Raw genomic sequence first — 24834 nt, forward strand, 5'->3', positions numbered from 1 at the left:
CAAAGGAATATCGAAGGTTCGATTTACATAAATGAACAAAATGATAAACAAATAAGTTAATTTGATACCCCCTGACTAGCTATCTCATTTTTAGGACCAATTAAGGTGATCAAAACTCAAACCATAATTAATTTTACAGGATGCTAACACTTAGCATTTGAATGAGGGATCATACCATTTCCATGAAACAGTTGATTTAACTTTGAGTTAATTTGCAGAAGACACACTCAATATATTTATTCACCAGTATCATTATAAAAATATTATAAACTGTTATAAACGAGTATCGGTCTTATTTTGATAATCTGCTGATGATGGACATGTTCGCCTGTAGCCTACTGTAGGTGTGACATAACACTCTACATAACATACAAACATGACGTTGATCCGTTTTTGGCCTCGTGTACCGTTATGGAAAAGGCTAAAATTAGTATTCCTTGCCTCTGTGTCATAATAACGTACATAACATACAAACATGCCGTTGATCCGTTTTTGGCCTCGTGTACCGTTATGGAAAAGGCTAAAATTAGTAATCCTTGCCTCTAACTGTGTCATAATAACGTACGTAACATACAAACATGACGTTGATCCGTTTTGGGCCTCGTGTACCGTTATGGAAAAGGCTAAAATTAGTAATCCTTGCCTCTAACTGTGTCATAATAACGCACGTAACATACATACCTGAAATGGCTCCGTCTTGCGAATTGTTTACCTTTGCAGAAGGCTACAAATGGTCATATTTGCCTCTAACTATGTCATAATAACGTACGTAACATACATACCTGAAATGGGTCCGTTTTGCGAATTGTTTACCTTTGCAGAAGGCTACAAATGGTCATATTTGCCTCTAACTATGTCATAATAACGTACGTAACATACATACGTAAAGCTGATTAACCGTGCGGACCATCGACTTCTGCAGAAGGCTAATGATGGCCATCTTCATCCCTAGCTGCGCCAATCTCATACCAATATGATTTCTTGGACCAAGACAAAACGGTATTAAAGCATACTCATCGGTCCTTCTTCTCAAAAGAATACCTGCCAAAACAATCATTCTTGAAATTATCTTGATAGAACAAACTTAGGTGAAACAAACACTAATTCTAAGTATTATTTGGAACGGCCTCCGTTAGTAAAAAAAGACAAAAACTATTTTTTTTAGCATATTTCAATGACAGAATGTAACCCTGGAAGGATGTACTCTGGATCTTTAACGTACATCAGTGTATATCACTGTCATACGGAACCCCCATTCAACGTCCCTCCCGAAAGACGATTAGTACTTTTTAGTAGAGCGGCAGGGAATCGAACCTGAGACCTCTGGATATATGTGAATGAACAGTCAAGAGTGTTAGCACTAGACCACGTATCCACAAAACCCGAAACTATAGCGCCTATGTTTTTAGCTCACCTGTCACATAGTGACAAGGTGAGCTTTTGTGATCACAATTTGTCAGGCGTCCGTCCGTCTGTCCGTCCGTCCGTCTGTCCGTCCGTTAACTTTTACTTTAAACGACATCTCCTCATAAACCGCTTAGCCAATTTCATCCAAACTTCACAGGAATGTTCCTTGGGTGGTCCCCTTTGAAAATTGTTCAAAGAATTGAATTCCATGCAGAACTCTGATTGCCATGGCAATGGAAAGGAAAAACTTTAAAAATCTTCTTCTCCCAAACCACAAGGCTTAGGCCGTTGATATATGGTAGGTAGGATCACCAAATGGTCCTCTACCAAGATTGTTTAAATTATGGCCCTCGGGTCAAAATTGGCCCCGCCCCGGGGGGTCATGGGTTTCCTCTATATGTTTATAGTGAAAACTTAAAAAATCTTCTCCTCTGAACTTACTTGGCCTAGAGCTTAGATATTTGTCATGATTCATCGTCTAGTAGACCTCTACAAAGTTTGTTCAAATTATGGCCCTGGGTTCAAAATTGGCCCCGCACCTGGGGGTCATGGGTATGCTCTATATGTTTATAATTAAAACTTCAAAAATCTTCTCCTCTGAACTTACTTAGACTAGAGCTTAGATATTTGGCATGATTCATCGTCTAGCGGACCTCTACAAAGATTGTTCAAATTATGGCCTTGGGGTCAAAATTGGCCCCGCCCCGGGGGGTTAGGGTTTTCTCTATATGTTTGTAGTGAAAACTTCAAAAATCTTCTCCTTTGAACTTACTTGGACTAGAGCTTAGATATTTGGCATGATTCATCGTCTAGTGGACCTCTACAAAGATTGTTCAAATTATGGCCTTGGGGTCAAAATTGGCCCCGCCCCGGGGGGTCATGGGTATACTTGATATGTTTATGGTTAAAACTTCAAAAATCTTCTCCTCTTAACTTACTTTGACTAGAGCTTAGATATTTGGCATGATTCATCGTCGAGTGGACCTCTACAAAGATTGTTCAAATTATGGCCTTGGGGTCAAAATTGGCCCTGCCCCGGGGGGTTAGGGTATTCCCTATATGTTTATAGTGAAAACTTCAAAAATCTTCTCCTTTGAACTTACTTGGACTAGAGCTTAGATATTTGGCATGATTCATCGTCAAGTGGACCTCTACAAAGATTGTTCAAATTATGGCCTTGGGGTTAAAATTGGCCCCGCCCCGGGGGTTCATGGGTATACTTGATATGTTTATAGTTAAAACTTCAAAAATCTTCTCCTCTTAACTTACTTGGACTAGAGCTTAGATATTTGGCATGATTCATCGTCTAGTGGACCTCTACAAAGATTGTTCAAATTATGGCCCTGGGGTCAAAATTGGCCCCGCCCCTGGGTGGTCATGGGTTTTCTCCATATGTTTATATTAAAAAAAATCTCCTCTGAACTTACGTTGCTTAGAGCTTAGATATTTGGCTTGATTCATCGTCTAGTGGACCTCTACAAAGATTGTTCAAATTATGGCCCTGGGGTCAAAATTGGCCACACCCCGGTGCTGATGGGTTTTCTCTATATGTGTTATAATGAAAACTTAAAAAATCTTCTCTGAACTCACAAAGACAAGTAACATCTTAATTTAAACTGGATAACATATTTAGTACACATACCAATTTTCAATATGGGCCACATACAACAATTAATAACAAATATACATATATAGATACACACGTAAAATCAAGTAGTGACAAGAGCTTAGATATTTGGCATGATATATCATCTAGTTGACTTGAACCAATATTGTTCAATCTTTGGCCCTGGGGTCAAAAAATGGCCCCACCCGGGCGGTAATGGGTTTCCTTACATATTTATATGATGAAAACTTATAAAATCTTCTTCTCCGAAACCAAAAGGCGAAGGCCTTAGATATTTGGCATGAAGCATTGTTTATCGGACCACTATTAAGATTGTTCAAACTTTAGCCCTGGGGTCAAAATTGGCCACGCCCCGTGTTCATAGGCTTAGGTTTTCAATATTTTTATATAGTCTTATATAATAAAACTTTAAAAATCCTCTTCTCCAAAATATAAGACCTAGAGCTTTCATATTTGGTATATAGTGTTACCTAGTGGACCTACACCAAAGGTATTCAAATTATTGTCCCGGGGTCAAATTGGCCTTGCTCAGGCAGGGCTTTTTTAGCCCAAATTGGGAAGACACCCTAGCCTTTCCATTTTGGGAAAATTAGCGCGTAAAATGCTGAAATTGGGAAGAAAACGCACATTTTTTTTGAAATTGGGAAATATGTATTCTTTAGACATATATCATTAAATAAACAAGCTTTAGAAGGCAAACAGATTTGTTTTCGCTTAAATTTCACTTACTGACAGGTTAAAGTTCAAATAGTTTGGCACCCATCATTAAATTGTTAATCAATCATTCAAAGTATTTGCCTGCTAATACTCGTTTGTTGCAAGTCATCAGCATAAAAATAAACAAAACAGAAAACTGTTAGCATTTATTTCTTCAGACACTGAAAGTTCACAGGACAAGCTCTCTGTTTTTTGCAAACTTGAAATTGTCAATTAAACATTCATAGTCATTCTCTGTGAACTCTGGCTTATTGCACGCTATCCGCATAAGTGCATCAAGCTGTGGTGGGGCCAGTGATGTGCGCAGAACTGAACATATATCATTCATCAAACTGAATGAGCGTTCCACAATAGCTGTTGACTGTGGAATTAACATAAATTCTTGCAAGGAATTAAGTCAGAGTGATTCCCCTTGTAATTGAACGTAGTGAAAACGAAAGTACAAGTTGCGCGCGCATGCGCAGCGGAAGTTCTTGCCGAAAAAACAAAAACAAAATAATAAAGAAAACATGACGATTTTGCATTGGGAAAATGGATATTTTTGGGAAATTTGCTCTGTGAAATTGGGAAAAAGGTTGATTTTTTTCAATTGGGAAGACGCCGAATATCGGCGTCTGTTAAAGAAGGCAAAAAAGCCCTGTCAGGGGTCATTTGTTTTTACATTGTCTTGTCACTTAAACATCTTTTCCTCTAAAAGTAAAGGTCAGAATGACTCCATACTTGATATGTAGCATCCTTACATGGTTCTCTCGCAACTGTGTTCAAATGGTTTTGTTTGGCCCCTTTTAGGGGTCACCAGAGCAAAAAATAGAAACACCTTTAAACAACTTGATCTTATTAACTGCTTGATGGATCTTCAAGTCTGAAGCATCCTAGCATGGGCCTTTGTCAGGTCTTTTCAAATAATTTTGTTTGGCCCCTTTTAAGGGCCACCAGAGCTAAAATTAGTAAAACAAACTTAACATTTTCTTCGCATGAACCCCTTGATAGATATTCAGCAAATTTGGTTTGAAGTGTCCTTGCATGGACCTCTCTTAAATTTGTTCACATAATTTTGTTTGCCCCGGTTGCCATGGCAACCTAAAGGAAAATGTCAACAATTGGTTATAATCATCTTCTTCTCCTAAACCGCTTTGACAATTTTGATGAAACTTCATAGGAATGATCCTTGGTTGGTGCTTTTTCAAAATTGTTCAAAGAAATTAATTCCATGTAGAACTCTAGTTGACATGGCAACCTAAAGGAAAAGTATCAACAATTGGTTACAATCATCTTCTCCTAAACCGCTTGGACAATTTTGATGAAACTTCACAGGAATGATCCTTGGTTGGTACTTTTTCAAAATTGTTCAAAAAAATTAATTCCATGCAGAACTCTGGTTGCCATGGCAACCTGAAAGAAAATATAGGCTGTCGTGTCCGCGTTGTGACTTTCTCTTATATGGACAGATTTTAAAATGACTTGCCATTTGTTTTCGACATACCAAGACAACGTGTTGTGTGCAAGACCCATGTCCCTACCTCTAAGATGAAAGATACACTAAGTGTTTATTCACAAATGGAATGCTGAATATGAGGACATAAAGAGTGTTGGCTGTCATTTAGTATGATTGTTTTTTTTTCTATGCTCAGAGGCAATTTAATATAACTTGCAATATGTATTTGACACATAAAGGCAAGATCAACTTTTTATGTACTTGTTCATAGATCACTGTCACATTGGGGGGCATTTGTCACATACTTTGAAAGCTCTTGTTCCATATTCTTTGAGAAACAAGCTATATTGATAACAAAGGTTAAACTCTTTTACTCAGGTGAGCGATTTAGGGCCATCATGGCCCTCTTGTTATACTTCCGTTACTACACTTAATCATTAACAATAATACAGGCATTGTCAGAAACAGTAACAACTAATTAATGAGATCAATGTTTGGTATCAATCATTACTACATTTAATACTTAAACTAATCAGACACCGCGTTATACATTGTAAGAATATTTCATTCGAAGTCATTACTTAAATTGTCCCCCATTAAACCCGAAATCTAAAGACGCTATTTAAATGCAAAATATGACAAAACTATAACATTTATATGGTTAAAGCGTCCCGCTTAACAGAACTAAGGGTTACACACAAAGCAAGTTAGCTTTTAACATAACCATGATCACATCATTGTAAAGGAGGATAACAACATTATTAAAACATACACCTTTTAGTTACTTAAAGAAAGCCGAAAAGAAAAAGTCAATGTTTACAACATACACACATAAATGATGCTAGAACCTACAGAGGTACCTTTGACGGAGCATTTTTGTCACAATATTATTAACTAAACGACGAAAAAGAGTAAAAGTATTCCTTAGTTATCGAATTCCGAAAGTAACACCCCTAATTCCAGAGCATACATGTCAGCTTTATAGTACTAAAAGAGTTAAACGTTAATGTGGTTATTGCCAACGATAAGAACACACCTCTGGGGCCTCGTCCCACTATTCCTCGGCAAAGTGCAGAATTGTCGGGCAATAGGTAAAATACAATCCCCTCTGGATTTTAATGTTCGTTAACTATTACTCTAAACGATGCAAGCAAACATGATTCAATAACATGAACTTGGAACAACAGTATTCTAAGGTGTTAACCATTTCAGACATCAAGCATAGTCGTTGCATTTACTGCATCCACGGCACCAAAAAAAGCATTGCAGTTGGTAATAAGTTCATGATTACTAAAAGCTAGCTTGATCAGAGTGGATGTCTGATGATAAACATTACGATATTCCTTTGAACAGATCCAGAAATGAAGGCTAAAAAGTTCCACGCGACATAAGATAATAGGCCTTACCTAGGGTCCCTGGGATGCTGGGACATTTGTCGGGGAATTTACCATCTGTTCGTACCCGCAGGGCAGGGATTTTAGCTGGGGCTAACTGGACCGAAAGTCAAAGTCCCCGCTATTCCCCGGACCTGGGGGGGGCGTGGTTACAAATGACTGGTGCATTATTCAAAGCACTGCAGTGTGACAATTGTTTTCTTTGTAAAACTAGTTCAAAAGCACTGTATTTTAACATTGAATATATATCTTCGATAGAAAGACCATAGCTGTCCCACACATTCTAAAGCACTATAGTTTGACTTTAAATGGCAATCTATCTTTTAGTAATTATCATAGCTGAACAGATTTAAACCAAAACTGGTATAGTCAAACAAATGACCATTTATCTTTATACTGTTGACTGCAGCTGCCCGCAATGTTTTAAAGCACCATAGTTTACCAATTGTAAATACATTTTCATACTGATGATCATAGCTTAAAGACCTGTTCTAAAACATAGTAGTTTGACAGTTGATCTATACTTGTGATCATAGTTGAGGGACACATTCTAAAGCACTGTAGTTTGACTGTATATCTCTATACTGGTGATCATAGCTTGGGGACACACTCTAATTTAGCTCTGTAGCTGGTGAAGGCTGTCCATGTATAGATCTATGTACTGTTGATCATAGTTTAGGGACACATTCTAAAGCACTTTAGTTTGACAGTTGACCGTATACCTCTATACTTGTGATCATAGCTGGGAGACACATTCTAAAGCAATGTAGTTTAATATTAGTGATGGAAATCGGACACAAAAATTACTATCAATAATCGGTTTATGAAATTGAAACGATGAATATTAATCGATTTATTTATTATTTTATTATCTTTTGCCATCACATTAAAGATACAGTACATGAACCAGTTTTAAGCACCAATGTTCCCTGAACCAATATTGTTTTTACTTTTCTTTGTTTAAATACCATAATTTACTCAGAATGCAACTTTCCTTTAGTGTTTACAAGTTACTATGACAGAACATGAGGCCACAGGCTCTAAGTGTAGTCTTACATAAAAGCATTGTATACTAACTGTTCTAAAAAAAAAAAATTCTTAAATATTCTTTTTATTATTCAACAAGAATAACAACAAGCAGTTGAATATATATTCTATATGTTTTGCAAGAAATTTTCTTTCTAAAAACTGAGAAATTAAATTGTTACATGGTATGAAGTAAACCGTAACATGTCTGATAAACCTCTTTTAAACCATTAACATGAGAAGATGAGAACCAATCCTTTATTAGTTAAATTACAAAGAAAATTTGAAATAAGGTCTGTAGTGACTTACTGCCTTGTTTAGAATCTGACTAAATAAATTAGCATATAGTCATATAGTGACACTATACATTTCAACATTAACTAGAATTAACCAGAAAAATGAAATAAGTCAGTAGTGACAACGTCCCTTGTTTCCATAATTGATTGTTCAAATTTAGCTATTGATTGTTGCCGACGTAGGTCTTTCTGATCAATTGTCGATTATAAACAATCATCGAAACGACACTAATCTCTATACTGGTGATCATAGTTGGGGGGGGGGGGGGGGGCACGTTCTAAAGCTCTGTAGATGCCATAATTATGACCAGTTTTAATGATGTTCATAGTTGACATAAACATTTTAAGGTGCTGCTGTTAGACACCTGACCGTCTATTTCTATACTGGTGACCATTGCTAGGGGATATGTTTAAAGTGATCTGCTCATGATTTGTTAAATGCACCTTTTTTTTATAATTAATTCCGAAATAAAGAGTGGCAAATCATAAGGAGTGTTAAAACAAAAATACCAAAAGCTGGCACCCTTCAGCAAATGTTGATATTTGCTCAATATCGTTTTTATGAACACAATTTCAAACACGTTAGTCATGTTATCACATGATATTATGAATGTTTCCTTAACAGGTCAACATATCCACCATTTTTTTTAAAGTCCCAGTGGCTGTGTGGACTAGCCGACTGATTTCTACTGTTTTCTTGGTTTTACCAGCGTGGGTTCGAACCCAACTTAAACCGAAATACTGTTTTAAGCACTGTATTTTTCTGCAAATTTGATATCATAAAATAATGCTTTAAAAGGACTGCATCTAGAAAACTTGGTATATGCCTTCATATGAATAGTTCTGGTGATAACACTTGATGTGAAGTTCTAAATCTTAAGCAATGCAGTTTATATCAACTGAATACCTGGAATCATTGACCTAAGATTGGATTTTGGATTCAAAAGTGAAGTTATGTTAAGTTTGATTCAGTTGAAAAAACTATGAAATTTAAATAATGTTGCTTGATTTTGAAGTCTACAGATAATACACTGGATTTATGTAAGAAATTATGGTTAGAATCAGTAAAGACTTGAAAGAAAGTCTTAACGGGTTGTGTAAAGAAACAGATAACGTTTAATTTAGTGAAAAAACATAAAAATGGAATTACATGTAGAGAAAAAAAGTCAGAAAAACATTGGATTAAGAAAGAGATCTACAAGAATATGTTGGATTATGTGAAGAAAACTACTAGATCAACAATTGGATTCACCTGAGATATTACAAGGACATCAAATTCAGAAGATGATCTACAAAAATAGATTGGATTATATGAAGAAACTACTAGATCAACAAAATTGGATTTACCTGAGGAATTACAAGAAACTATATGATGAAAGTCTTTCTGTGCTTTAAAAAAAATATTCATCGGAAATGGGCAAAATTAAAGAGAATATTGAAATTATATAAAAGAATTGTGTGGAGTTTTGATGACATGATTGAGTCTGTGAAAAAAAACACTTCCATTGTAGGTAGTTTTCTATGCTTGGTGAAATTGAGAAACAGTTTTTCATACAAGTATGGTTACTTATCTGCATGGAAATATCAGCATAAAGTGGAACTAATGTGAATTGTGTCACAAATTAATTCTTCTGAAAGTACACAGAAACTAGGATACATTTCAGTTTGCAGGGCACGTTAGCATCCAAGTCTAACCGCTATGGCCTATCATTCAACTTCATACATCGAAAAACACTAACTTTTGCTAACACCATCAGCAATTTCACCTGTTGTTTAACTTATCACAGAACCTTCTCTTGAAAAAGTTGGCTCCTTACCACACAAACCATCCATGTACAGTTTGCATTGATCTTCCCTTGACCAGCCTATTGGATCTAAGTTTTAAAGTATGCTTGCACAACTGCATCTTTACAAAAGGATATCTTTGAAGAGGTGATAATGACTACCTGGGGTATCTTTGAGAGGTGACCATGACTACCTGGGGTATCTTTGAGAGGTGATAATGACAACCTGGGGTATCTTTGAGAGGTGACCATGACTACCTGGGGTATCTTTGAGAGGTGACTATGACTACCTGGGGTATCTATGAAGAGGTGATAATGACTACCTGGGGTATCTTTGAGAAGTGACCATGACTACCTGGGGTATCTATGAAGAGGGGATCATGACTACCTGGGGTATCTTTGAAGAGGTGACCATTACTACCTGGGGTATCTTTGAGAGGTGACCATTACTACCTGGGGTATCTTTGAGAGGTGACCATGACTACCTGGGGTATCTATGAAGAGGTGACCATTACTACTTGGGGTATCTTTGAAAGGTGACCATTACTACTTGGGGTATCTATGAAGAGGTGACTATGACTACCTGGGGTATCTATGAAGAGGTGGCCATTACTACCTGGGGTATCTATGAAGAGGTGACCATTACTACCTGGGGTATCTTTGAGAGGTGACCATTACTTCCTGGGGTATCTATTATAGAGGTGACCATTACTACCTGGGGTATCTTTGAGAGGTGACCATTACTTCCTGGGGTATCTATTATAGAGGTGACCATTACTACCTGGGGTATCTTTGAGAGGTGACCATTACTACCTGGGGTATCTATGAAGAGGTGACCATTACTACCTGGGGTATCTTTGAGAGGTTACCATGACTACCTGGGGTATCTATGAAGAGGTGACCATTACTACCTGGGGTATCTTTGAGAGGTGACCATTACTACCTGGGGTATCTATGACGAGGTGACCATTACTACCTGGGGTATCTATGAAGAGGTGACCATTATTACCTGGGGTATATTTGAGAGGTGACCATGACTACCTGGGGTATCTTTGAGAGGTGACAATGACTACCTGGGGTATCTATGAAGAGGTGACCATGACTACCTGGGGTATCTATGAAGAGGTGACCATTACTACCTGGGGTATCTTTGAGAGGTGACCATTACTACCTGGGGTATCCATGAAGAGTTGACCATGACTACCTGGGGTATCTTTGAGAGTTGATCATGACTACCGGGGGTATCTATGAAGAGGTGACCATGACAACCTGGGGTATCTTTGAAGAGGTGACTATGACAACCTGGGGTATCTATGAAGAGGTGACAAAGACTACTTGGGTATCTATGAAGAGGTGATCATGACTACCTGGCGTATCTTTGAGAGTTGATCATGACTACCTGGGGTATCTTTGAAGAGGTGACCATGACAACCTGGGGTATCTTTGAAGAGGTGACCATGACAACCTGGGGTATCTTTGAAGAGGTGACCATGACTACTTGGGGTATCTTTGAGAGGTGATCATGACTACTTGGGGTATCTTTGAGAGGTGACCATGACTACCTGGGGTATCTATGAAGAGGTGACCATGACTACCTGGGGTATCTATGAAGAGGTGACCATCACTACCTGGGGTATCTATGAAGAGGTGACCATGACTACCTGGGTTTTCTTTGAGAGTTGATCATGACTACCTGGGGTATCTATGAAGAGGTGACCATTACTACCTGGGGTATCTTTGAGAGGTTACCATTACTTCCTGGGGTATCTATGAAGAGGTGACCATTACTACCTGGGATATCTTTGAGAAGTGACCATTACTACCTGGGGTATCTATTAAGAGGTGACCATTACTACCTGGGGTATCTTTGAGAGGTGACCATGACTACCTGGGGTATCTATGAAGAGGTGACCATTACTACCTGGGGTATCTTTGAGAGGTGACCATTACTACCTGGGGTATCTATGAAGAGGTGACCATTACTACCTGGGGTATCTATGAAGAGGTGACCATTACTACCTGGGGTATCTTTGAGAGGTGATCATGACTACCTGGGGTATCTTTGAGAGGTGATCATGACTACCTGGGGTATCTTTGAGAGGTGATCATGACTACCTGGGGTATCTTTGAGAGGTGATCATGACTACCTGGGGTATCTTTGAGAGGTGATCATGATTACCTGGGATATCTTTGAGGGGTGACCATGACTACCTAAGGTATCTTTGAAGAGTTGATAATGACTACCTGGGGTATCTTTGAAGAGGTGATAATGACTACCTGGGGTATATTGAGAGGTGACCATAACTACCTGGGATTTTTTGAGAGGTGATAACGACTACCTGGGATGTCTATGAAGAGTTGATCATGACTACCTGGGATGTCTATGAAGAGGTGATAATGACTACCTGGGGTATCTATAAAGAGATGATCGTGACTATCTGGGATTTCTATGAAAAGGTAATCATAACTACCTGGGATATCTTTGAAGAGGTGACCATGACTACCTGAGGTATCTTTGAGAGTTGATCATGACTACCTGGGGTATCTTTGAGAGGTGATCATGACTACCTAGGGTATCTTTGAGAGGTGATCATGACTACCTGGGGTATCTTTGAGAGGTGACCATGACTACCTGGAGTATCTTTGAGAGATGATCATGACTACCTGGGATATCTTTGAGGGGTGACCATAACTACCTGGGATTTTTTTGAGAGGTGATAATGACTACCTGGGATGTCTATGAAGAGTTGATCATGACTACCTTGGACGTCTATGAAGAGGTGATAATGACTACCTGGGATATCTATGAAGAGTTGATCATGACTATCTGGGGTTTCTATGAAGAGGTGACAATGACTAACTGGATTTCTATGAAGAGGTGACCATGACTATCTGGGGTTTCTATGAAGAGGTGACCATGACTACCTGGATTTCTATGAAGAGGTGACCATGACTACCTCGGGTTTCTATGTAAAGGTAATCATGACTACCTGGGGTATCTATAAAGAGATGATCATGACTATCTGGGATTTCTATGAAAAGGTAATCATGACTACCTGGGATATCTTTGAAGAGTTGATCATGACTACCTGAAGTATCTTTGAAGAGTTGATCATGACTACCTGGGATATCTATGAAAAGTTGATCATGACTACCTGGGATATCTTTGACGATTATATGGTGTAGTGTGATGGTCTTGAACAACTGTGTAACAGGTATTGGAGTTTTAAGTGAAAATGCCAACTTGCCCAAAACCTTGAACTAGACACCAACAGCCTCCTTATTCTTCAAATGGTCGAGCTTGTCAACATGGTTAAAATTTGACATGTTCACTAAAACAACATGTTTTTTTTTGGAAATTAAGAAAACAAATATACACTACAGCAAAAAAGTGTAGGTCCAGCAGAAAAAATAGTGATCAGACAGGTTTGTTTCCAAAATACATTTCGCTTTAGTGTACACTGGGCTTTTTTTAAAAGTCAGTCAAATATGACTACATTTTAACCTTTTATTGTTCATTTAACTAATTAAGACATTTATCTGTCAGTATATGCAAAGATCTTACATAAATTTATTAAACTAATTTGGTTAAAAAGCAATGACTGTAATACTGACTTTTGACCATAAAGAATGTTCTACTATTAATAGCATTACCAGTTATTTCCTGGTATTAAATACAAGCAGGAATTGATATAAGAGGGGATATTAAGGGCGCAACCTTTTGACACATGCCTCTCCCCCAGAGATGAAAATTATACAGTTTTAAATGTTTGCAGTGAGGCTCAGGGTGATTTTAAACAATTCATGTGCATGTTGCATATTTAGCCTATTTTATAACCGTTTTACAATATTGACATCATAAGCAAGTTGAATAAATTACACAGATTTAATAACATGTAAATGCAAAACTTTTTATATAATTATACAAAAACTTTGGCTCTGAAACATAACATATCAAATAGTCTTTGTTTAAAGCTGCTCTCTTACAGCCGGATCAACTGATTTGACATCTTTCTTGTCTTGGAATGAAGTATTTTTTGCTAGATGTCTAAAAAACAGTGATATCTATATGACTGCTGTCAAAAGATCAGATAGTTTTTTCTTTAATTTCCAAAAAGATGGGTGAATGCAAAAAGGTTCTAAGTGACACTTAATAAAGAAGCAGATAGAACCTTTTTGCTTTCACCCCCTTGAATTGATAATCAATGTTTTATGGCTACAAAAGTTACTTATAGACGATTTAAGAAAATTAAAATTTTCAGCAGTTTTTCACACAATTGAGATCTGTTCTATTGTTGAGTCTTAAATGAAGGATGCTTTTGTGACAAAACATGCAAAATAATGAAACAAGATAAGATTAACAATGACCCTAATTTGTGATGGTCAAGTTTCTGACACAAAGTGTAATAGTATTTACATTAACATGCACAAATAATGATTTGCAATGCTAATAAGTTCTTGCTGAATTTCAGCAGGACCCTGTTACATATGTGTTGGACTGATATATCAATCACTAAATATCAATGGTATAAGGTCAAAGAATTCAAGAGTCATTTTGCAAAATAACCACGGTTTGCCATGACCATCACCTATGACCAACAAACTTCAAAAACAATACTGGTCAAAAATAACCTACCATTATTTTTTTATGGTCTGAGGTCAACCTACAAAATGTATTTTCAAGTTATTTACAAAAATAAAATGTGTCTGTTTGCAAACATATGCTAGTGCATATGCCCATTGTTTTTTACAATAGTGGCAAAATACATATAAAATACATATAAGGTTAATAAATCAATAACACAAAGCAGCCCAGTTTTTTTACATAACAGATTCTCTGCAAGCCAAGCTTAGGTAATTCCCTCCAAAGAGCATGCAAACTGTCAACAGCCGGTTGAAGAGATTTTAATGAGAAACAATCCTGGGGATTCATTCACTTCCTTCTGTCAGAGTAGAAACGTTTCAATCTGACAGCCTGCAATTTACAGGGATGATAAAAGAGCCGAGTTGCCAATCCTGAAAATGTCTGCGTGGGGTTCAGGGGGCCGCTCAAGGCCCCCGATGGGTCCAGGGCAAAGCTGTCTGTCATATCCGGATACGACCATCCGGATACTGTCTTCTAGTCCCATCGGTAATTTCCGTAATCACCGGATCCTATCTTAACCAATCATATAGCTCGATTGCCAAGACGTAAATAGGTTCGTTAATTTCCGGCTTTACACTTCCGGAAAACTCACCTTTCGTACCCATATTGTTCGAACTGAGCTCGAATCGCTCCCTGTACCCTCCCCCCCCCCCCCCCCCCCCCCCCAAAAAAAAAATCAATGGATTTACATTAATCTCAAAATCGATCCGTGAGGCCTTAAATCCGGAATTCCGGATTAATCCGGAATTCCGGATTAATCCGGAATTTTATCATCCCTGAATTTAAATGTACTCATTTGTAAACTGTTCATATTCACAATGACTTTTTATAAAAAAAATCCATTAAGTGATGTTACATCAAATGTTGCCCATATACAATTAAATGATTAAACAGACTATCAATAAACAGTAATTTTACAGGTATGAAGCTATGGTGTTTACAGCATTTATGAAACAAATGATATAATTTACTTTTTCTGTATATTATTATTTATAAACTAATAAATATGTTTTAAACAGGTTATTATTTTTAGTTTTAAATACAGAAATGTTGATGCTGAGGTCTTGGAAAGTTTATTCTTACACAAGAAAGAGGTGCAAAATGTATACATCCATAGGCAGATGTCATTCTGTTGATGTTGTCATGGCTGCTACTGAGATCCTGGACTCAACAGCGTGGTAAAGTGTTGATCCAAGCAGCGATATATCTGCCATCGCTATGGAAGGCTCTGGATGAAGGACGGCAAAGGTCCATGACCAGCTCCTAATAGCAAATTTAATTAAAATTAATTGTATGAGATGCATTGTTTATTTAACATGTACATGGGTATATAATTTAACACTACATAATAATGCACCAGTCAATTGTAACCAATGCCCCCCCCCCCCTATTTTATTTTACACTGGTATAAATAAATCGACTTGTGGCGTTATAGGGAACACAATAAATATCCAAATGTTAAAAAACGTTCCCTTAACGCGCATTATTGTGGCTAGTGTTTCCTATGCAAACAGAAAATGTCAATAAGAAATACAATAAGGCATCGAAAAGGCTTTTTTGATATATCCCTGTACTTTAGTCAGTCAGTAGTGTTATGTTCTGTAGTTTCAATCGAACGATCTATTCGTTTGATGATAATAATTCATTTGAAGACAAAACTTCCAGCATCATCATTTCCAACGAAAACAACACAAATACGGAAGTTGGACTCAGTCTCAGCTTGTCGAATATTACATGATTTCAAACAGTCTCTGAATCGGTCTCAACGTTGAGCCTGAGTCATCCGCAATATTTATACTTGCATGAACGTAAGCGGCCATTGTTTACTTTTTCAAACGTTACCGTTCTTGAACTTTGCTCAGAATTTCTAGACGCATATTACCGATGTAGTCAAAATCAGATACCTGTACAATGCAAGGAAGCAAGACAAATCGGCCCCTAAGATGTTTCGGCACTGCCATTTCGTCCCCTTAATTAAAATGACTCGAGACGTTTCGGCCCCTTCGTGATTTTCAACTGAGACATTTCGGCCCCTTAATTTTATTTTATTTTTTATCTTGAGTATAAAGAAAAACATTGTAGGTCGTCTTATAAATGTAAATGAGATCTGTAAATAAGTTGTAAATAAAATCTTGAAATTTACAAATAGACAAAAAACATTGATATGACTGATATAAAAAATATAATTAAAATCTAAATAACTATTTACCCTGATTTTTGATATAAAATGTTAGAAAATCTAAGAAAGTTTATTTGTTATAACTGTTATAAGTAGTAGTAATTATTAATTGATCATTAAAGACGTCAAAGAAAATTTGTTTTTGAACCATGCGTTCTTTTTTGCAAGGCAAACTGTTAGTGTTGTGGGTGTGAAAAAGACATTCAAATACGTGTGAACGAATAGTTGTCTTTAATTTGTTAATGTTATTTACAGTTGATTTAAGAAGATTTGAGTAATATAAAGAACGTAAGTATATATATTAAATCGTTTCTAAAATTGGGTACCATTTGTTTTAAACGTGTTGCGTTTTTAAAAATGCCTTTACGTTTCAACCATGAATTTGTTATCTATGCGGTATACTATTGCTCCAGAATAATTATTAATTATTATTTTTTCACAATTAGTGTTTTATCTATACATAATTAGGAAATAATGCTTGTTTTATAGATATGAATTGCAAACAAGTGACAACTTGATAGTTCTACAGATATTCTACAATAAATATGCATTTTAAAAAGAGTAAAACAATAAATCCATAATAAAAAAGTGAAATAATATTCTGTTTGAGGTGCGAAGAGATAATTTGTGTTCATCTTAAAGTGTGAGAATAAGCGGTTGGGAAAGTCGGAACAAACCTTGTAGACGTATTTATAAGCTTGTAAAGACAAAGTGTCACAATTCCAACACCTGATACCTTTGTGGAATGTGACAATTCGCCATAAGACCGTCTGTCTAAAAACACCGTTTAAGCCAGTATGGTTTTGCATACGTATTCAATATAAGATTAATAATAGTTATTTTCATCATTGACTGATTTGAATATAAATAACTGAATTTCATAAAATGTATAACTTATGTCGAGAGTGTTACAGAGACATCAACGCCAGGATCATGGATGAGTGGGACTCATACGATTCCCATAGGGTCGCCTGCGAGGAGTTCCTGAAAAATGTTGGTGCCATCTACGGCGGGCGATAGGTGTTTGGTCAAGACTGATGTTAGACAATGGACATGTCATTATACATAACATTAGCAACATAATTATGTATAATATTTAAAAATTATTTAAAAAAAATGAAGTTTAAACATTTCTTCTTCAAATCTATTTCGTTTTATAAAATTATCTCGTGAATAAATCTTTACATTTACATGTTTTCAAGTGTACAGATATTTTCTTAAACTTTTTATCTATACCTTTGTATGCATGTATATAGCTTTGTCTATTAAAAAAAAAAAATGAAATTACAAGTTTCTTACTTATATTTAGAAATAAAATAAAAATATGTTTTCAAGTGTACAGATATTTTCTTTAAATCTATTTTTATCTATACCTTTGTATGCATGTATATAGCTTTGTCTATTAAAATAAAAAAAAATGAAATTAAAGTTTTTTACTTATATTTAGAAATAAAATAAAAAAAATGTTTTCAAGTGTACAGATATTTTCTTTAAATCTATTTTTATCTATACCTTTGTATGCATGTATATAGCTTTGTCTATAAAAATAACAAATGAAATTACATGTTTTACTTATATTTAGAAATATTTAGAAATAAAAACAAAAAATAATAAGGGCCGAAACGTCTCGGTGATCAGGGGCCGAAACGTCTACGGGATGGGGACGATTTGGTAAGGGGCCGAAAAGGTAACCGTCTGAGCTAGGGGCCGATTTGGTAAGGGGCCGATTTGTCTGGTAGCCGTCCAACCAACACTTCCAGTCCAACCATTTATAATTGTTCAACCAACACGTATGGTCCATCCAATATAGCGGCCCAGTAAGCAATAGATGCCAAACCAACAATAGCATGTCAGTTACTAGCTGTCCATCACGTTGCTACCAATCTAGCAGTCCAACCAATTGTAGTGATGTTTTTCATTGAAAGTGATGATCTCAGAAGGTAACATCAGCATATTTGAATCATATCTGTAAAGAAAGGAATGGAACATAAAAAGCATATTTTTATAAAAAAGTAAGTTACTCTCAGACTTATTTATGAATGGGTTTTAAGACAATCTGGAACCCGATTTAATTCCAGGCCTGGGTGTATGCGACTAGTCCGGTGGCCATCATAATATTTGAAAATAACAAATAATTCAGAAGACTACACAGGTGACAGCATGACATAATTACTCTAAGTAAAATGTTTATTACATAGTAATAACATACACACAGCAGTATAAATATCATAATTTATATTGATGATGATTTATTTATGTTCATTCATAAGACTATTAGTTATACCTGGTAATGTACATACAGATTCCTCATTAGATTATGACTGTCAGATAGTAAAACAGACTAATGTATTATTTGTGTTAATTTTCAAAACAAATGTTTTAGAATAGATGAGAATTTGTTGTTTATAATACTCCAATAAGAATAGTAACTGCAGTCTTTTCTGAACCATCTACCCTAGCTACAATAATGAGCGATCAGGGATACTTTTTTATTATTTTGACATTTCATGTGTATCCCTGTAACGTAGTCCACCTAAATGGCCGTCAACCAGTCTTTTGACAATTTTTAGACTATGGCAGACTGGTGACAGGGATACACATGAAATGTCAAAATAATAAAAAAGTATCCCTGATCGCTCATTATTGTAGCTACCCTGTAACGCTACAACTCTCTACCATTTAACACTGGACGAAACAATATATAGTAATATTATGCATCGATGTAGATTAATAATGATATAATTGTTACAAATGTACCTAACAGTGATCTTAACTGGGTTGGATTTGTCGTTAGAGTCGTTATTTTCACATAAATATACTCTGGGTCACGAAATGAGCGTAGCAGTCCACCATTTTTTATACATGTTGATTTTTATCGAATAAATTTGTACCCATCCGTCAATGATGGTTAACCCTGTGCGCAGTCACAGTTATCCTCCCTTTTCTATGTATTGTGCAGAGCAACGCAACAGTGTTAAAAATGGTGATACCTAATCATCATCATCATCATCATCATCATCATCATCATCATCACGAACATCATCATCATCAACTTCTCCCAACTTGACCCATCAAACACGTTAGCGTTCAGCGCATTGAAATGGTTGCATTTTAATAGTGTTATTTAACGAATTAGAATAGTTAGAATAGTTTATTTACGTACTACAAGGCCTCCAGCCCAAAATACACAGTATCACATTTGTTATATAGATGACATATTCATAATTTAAATAATAAATAGACATGCACATGTATGTACAGTGACATATATAATGGTTATGAAACGATAACATTGGTGCATAAATAAGTATATAGGCAATATTTAAACATGTTTGTAGCATATAATTATGTTCGTAATTGAATGTTGTTTAAACTTGAATAGTTGCATCTCTTAAAGAAAATGCATTTAGTAAAAAGTTTGCCAAACAACGTATATGTTCTTCCTGATCACTCGACATGATAGCATTAAATAGAGTAACACTCACAAATGTATTTAGCCATTGTGGCATAAAATGTTCATTTCTCAATGTTCATTTATAAAGTGGACAAATTAACAGCATATGTAATTCATCTTCGACAGTGTACACATTTCGACTTAAGCAAAATGGGCAAAATCTATACTGTCGTTCTATATTCACATGTCTTCCCTTTTCTACCATCAATTTATGGCACGAGCATCGAAAGTTCGAAAGGGCCTTTCTATGTGAATATGGCATATTAAGTGTTAGATATTTTTCAATGTCAAGTAATGATTTAAATTGGCAATAATAGATTGCTTTTGCCGATGAGTTTATGTCAGCATTAAGTTTCTGTAAAGCATAGTCTTTCAGTCTTTGAGTGAATGCAGCCATAAATGTCTTAACATCACCGATTTCGTCTGCAATCCACGCGTAACCGAAACCATGTTGAAACAGTAGCTGTTTAACATGGGACGTCCAGTTGGTTCTTCCTGCTTCTGACTGTCTACGCAACATCAGGTAACATTGCCGTGGGTATCGCTGTGGTGACATCTGTAGAAGTCTCGTCCAGTACTTAATACATCTTGTCATATAATTGACAAATAACGGTAATCGTCCACATTCGCTAAGTGCGAAGAAGTTTGCTGTATTTGTATGCACTGCACATATTCTCTTACAAAAGTTTATTTGCACTCTTTCTGTGTTTATGGAAAGTTCATAGCCCCATATTTCGGATGAATAACAAAGGATCGACACAACCATTGCATCAAATAATTTAAAAGATTGAGAGGGTTTGAAATGTCCAAAGTATTTTTCATATTTATATATTGTAATGAGTGCTTTTGAAGCTTGTTTACACAGCATATCTTTTGTCATTGACCAACTTAGTTTTGGAGTGAAGTATGCACCCAAATACTTATAAAAGGACACAACTTCAAGTAATTTCCCCTTATAATACCATTGTTCTTAGTGGCCCACCGTTTCTAAAAACCACCACCTTTGATTTATCTGTATTAACTTGCATAGCTACTTCGTCACAAAATTGGGATATATTGTTTATAAGTCTCTGTAAGCCTATGGCGGTTTCTGAAAACCCAGACACGTCATCTGCGTACATAAAGGCATATACTTGATCAATATCATTTGCTATTACCACACCATTGTTCATTTTTAGTCTTAAGTAACCAATAAGATCGTTTATGAAGAGGGCAAAAATTATTGGTGAACTCAAACAGCCCTGCTTTGTTCCTAATTCACACTGGAAGATATCTGTCAGTCCATGTTTGAGTTTAACACTTGCTTTCAGTTTACTATACATTGAGCGAAATATTTGCAAGAACGGGCCATTTATATTGTTCCTGGACAAACATTCGAAGATCTTTTGGTGTTTACAGCTGTCAAAGGCCTTGAACAGGTCCACGTAGAATACATAAAACCGCCCACGTTGGCGAGTAGTATATTTCTGAATAACAGACTGTAAATTGAAAATATTGTCAAACGTCGAGTATCCTTTTCTGAAGCCTGCTTGCGATTCGTCGATAATCGAGTTATCATCGGACCAGTTCATGAGTCTTTTGGAAAGAATTTGCATGAATACTTTACTAAGGCTACTCGATAATGATATAGCCCTATAATTATTTGGCTCTAGTTTTGATCCTTTTTTGTGAATGGGGCATATAAGACTCTCTCCCCACCCATCAGGATATATACCCTTTTCAAAAATAGCATTAAACAGTTTTGTCAAAAATGGCACAGTTTTATTTGAAGTGATTTTAAACATCTCCATACTCAGTCCATCGGCCCCTGATGCACAATTTCCGTTCAGACTTTTAATACTATCCGACACCTCACTCTCTGTAAAAGGTTCATTTAAGACATACGTATTTGTTTCCCTTGTTAATCGCTCGCTAACGTAATCATCAAACCGCGCCTGTGGGTTCCCGGCCTCTGATGTTGCAAACAAGTCTTTGAAATACAATAACCACTGGCTACTGTCTATTAAATCGCTTGTGTTCGATCTGGTTCGCTTAACACTGTTTATTTTACACCAAAACCGTTTAGGTTCATTACAGCAGTTTATAAGGTCCTCACGTCGGTTTGACACTAATATATTTTTCTTGGATTTACAGCACTGTTTAAACTGCCTTCGTTTATCTAAATATTTATTTAAGTCCGATTTAGTATTCGTTGTTCTATAGTTACGTAGGCTATGATATTTGTCCTGTTTTAAATGTTTACATTAATTATCCCACCATTCGGGTTGACGCGGTCGTTCGTGTTTGGTAGCGGGACCTCATCGTACCTTCTTAAAGCAAACACCAGATTTATGAAACAATGTGTTAAATTGTTCAAGTTTCACAAGGCAATTATTTTGGTCAACATGTTTATCAAATTGTTCGAACGTTTCTTCAAAGTTTGTCACAAAAGTGTCTCTAACTTCCTGCCTATACACATAATGAAACGCCGTGCGTAAAGCATCTTCAGATTTAACAGGATTATGTGAAGTAAGTGATAATTGACATTTCAGTGGGAAATGATCTGAGAAAGATTCACTTCCTATTTCAAAGCATGATATATATTGAAACAAGTCTGTAGCTGCTAAAATATAGTCAACTACGCTACATCCCCCATTTGCCGTGCATGTATATTCCCCGTATTCATCTCCATTTACTCTACCATTCAATGTATGAATATCAAATGAACAGCATAGTTCAATAAGGCTTGACCCAAACTTGTTCAAAACAATGTCTTTATTTCGTTTCGGGACATTAAAGGTGTCAGATGGGTAATCCGTTTGACCAAATATAAATTCTGTATCATCGTCGGGAATGTAATCTTTGAGATCGCCTATTCTGGCATTCAGATCGCCAGCTACTAACATACTCGCCGTCGGAAAATCGGACAACACACTCAGAAGTTTTGATTAAGTTTATAAACACCATCTTGCTCACCATCAGCATATATCGGAGAATATTCTGGCGATATATAGGTAAAACATAGTATAAGATCATTGTTAAATCCCGTATGTTCCTTGGCTACATGTAAAAATACACAATCATCGAATTGTTCATATAAGCGTGTAAAAATCTTTGCTAGTTTATCTTTTAGAAACACTATAACGCCACCAGAACCTCTTCTATGATTACTTATTCGTCTTTTGTCAAAACATGTATACCCATCTAGGAAATCATCGAATTCATTCGCCTCGGTTTGCCATGTTTCATAAAGTGCGATAATATCAAATGCACTACAAAATGTTTTCAAAGCAATGTCATGTAAATATTTCTTAAGTCCTTGTATATTGAAAGAGCACAACTGTACAAAAGTATCATTACATGTATTTACATTACAACAGTATTTTGGACCTTGGCCTAATCCCTATTTCTGCGGTACCAACACAGGCCTTTTGGCATCAAAGTCAAATTCATATAAGTCACCATCTACCAGTAACTTATCATGTTTCAATTTCGCCGATTTTCCACTGTTAATGCATTCCTGCATGAAAGGGAACAGTCCGGTTCGAGCCTTCATAACGCGGTCCGGCAGATCCTCGACTACTCTACCCTGTACGGTCCCGTGCTTTCGCTTATCTCGAAATGCGTTTAGAACGGTGTCACGGTCCTTAATTGACGAGAACTTAGCGAGTATGGGATGCGTTTGCTTAAACGGAAGCCTATGTACAAAATCGAAATGAATATTTTCTGCATTCGCTTCAAGGTTACGCGAAATATAAGTTCGCAGTTTCTCTTCAGTATGTGTATTTGATTCACGTGCAGTGAAGTCGATACCGTAGAATTTCAAATTACTCTTACGAATAAGTATATCTTGTTTTTCCTGTTGTCGTGTGTTCGCGTTCAGTTTATCTTCGAAAACCTTAAGTTTATCATTTAGAGTTTCGACTGTTTCCGACAGTTTGCTATTTTGTTCTTTTATTTCAATATTTTCACGTTTTAACTCATTAACAGACTGTTCTTAATGGTCGAATTTCTTATTCATGCATTTTACATCATTTCTTATTTCTAGTAATAATGTGGCGATATTTAAATCGGCAGGAGAATGGCTCGAACTCTCGTGGCTCGAGTTCTCACTATCTGTATTCCGATGCATATGACCTTGGTGTAGCCAGTTGCTAATTTGGGGCTGATTTCCGGTATGGGCACCTCCGGCTACCTCAGGCTGCTGCCTAAGGTGGTCTGTCTGTGATAGCTGAGACAGCCCGGCGTCGATGTCGCTGGTTTCCGCATTGTGTCGACCGGCGGTAGATACTTGGGAAGAGGAACGATTTGAAGAACGGCCACGGGTGCTACGCTCGCGCAGATCGGGGCCAGGATTGGTTTCCACACATTGCGCCGCCAATAGGAAGAAAAGAAGTACTCTAATGCACAACGAGACATGTTTAAGCTTTAAATTATGCAGTGTCAATTTGCATTTCACTGGCTGAGAGAATGTCCCTATACGAGCTCGCCACATCTCAATGTTAATACCCATGGTCAATTATCGACGATAAACCGTTAATAGTAACGGGATGGTGGTGTGCGCACTTTTCAAGCGTGACGATCAGCGCGGTCGGGGTGAGTGATGAACACTTGTCACACTTGTCACCAACATAAACAAGAAAAATGTCCTAGATATACACCTCTTTGTCAAACAAAGACAATAATAGTTCTGCTTTAAAAGTTAATTTCCTCTCAATAATTTTCTGGAAGAATCACACCCCTCGATCGCAAAACAATTGAAAAGTATCTTACTGTTTTTTTTGTCCATATATTTATCCAATAACCACCCATAATTCACAAAAATCACAATTTTATTTTAAGCGATTGAAAAACATGTCTTCACCGGAAATACGTCATCAATTGTTCTCTC

At 36.6% G+C, this 24834-nt stretch overlaps 1 protein-coding gene across 4 annotated transcripts in view; it reads right to left on the reverse strand.

Annotated features, from left to right (window-relative positions):
• LOC128224324 (tRNA N6-adenosine threonylcarbamoyltransferase, mitochondrial-like) overlaps nt 1–24834 on the reverse strand; it is a 451923-nt gene that overhangs the window by 39082 nt on the left and 388007 nt on the right. The window contains exons 1-3 of one of the 4 annotated variants that reach the window (XM_052935233.1): nt 19273–19421; nt 16236–18476; nt 15415–15594 (exon numbers count right to left, since the gene is read on the reverse strand). In XM_052935233.1, coding sequence (XP_052791193.1) covers nt 15415–15446 — 32 coding nt within the window. In that variant the 5' untranslated portion in view covers nt 15447–15594; nt 16236–18476; nt 19273–19421. Of the gene's footprint in view, nt 1–15414; nt 15595–16235; nt 18477–19267; nt 19422–24834 lie in introns of those variants that run through there. The other 3 variants (XM_052935077.1, XM_052935315.1, XM_052935154.1) reach the window with 3 other exon arrangements.

Source organism: Mya arenaria, chromosome 1 (genome assembly GCF_026914265.1).
Source record: "Mya arenaria isolate MELC-2E11 chromosome 1, ASM2691426v1".
NCBI lineage: Eukaryota > Metazoa > Mollusca > Bivalvia > Myida > Myidae > Mya > Mya arenaria.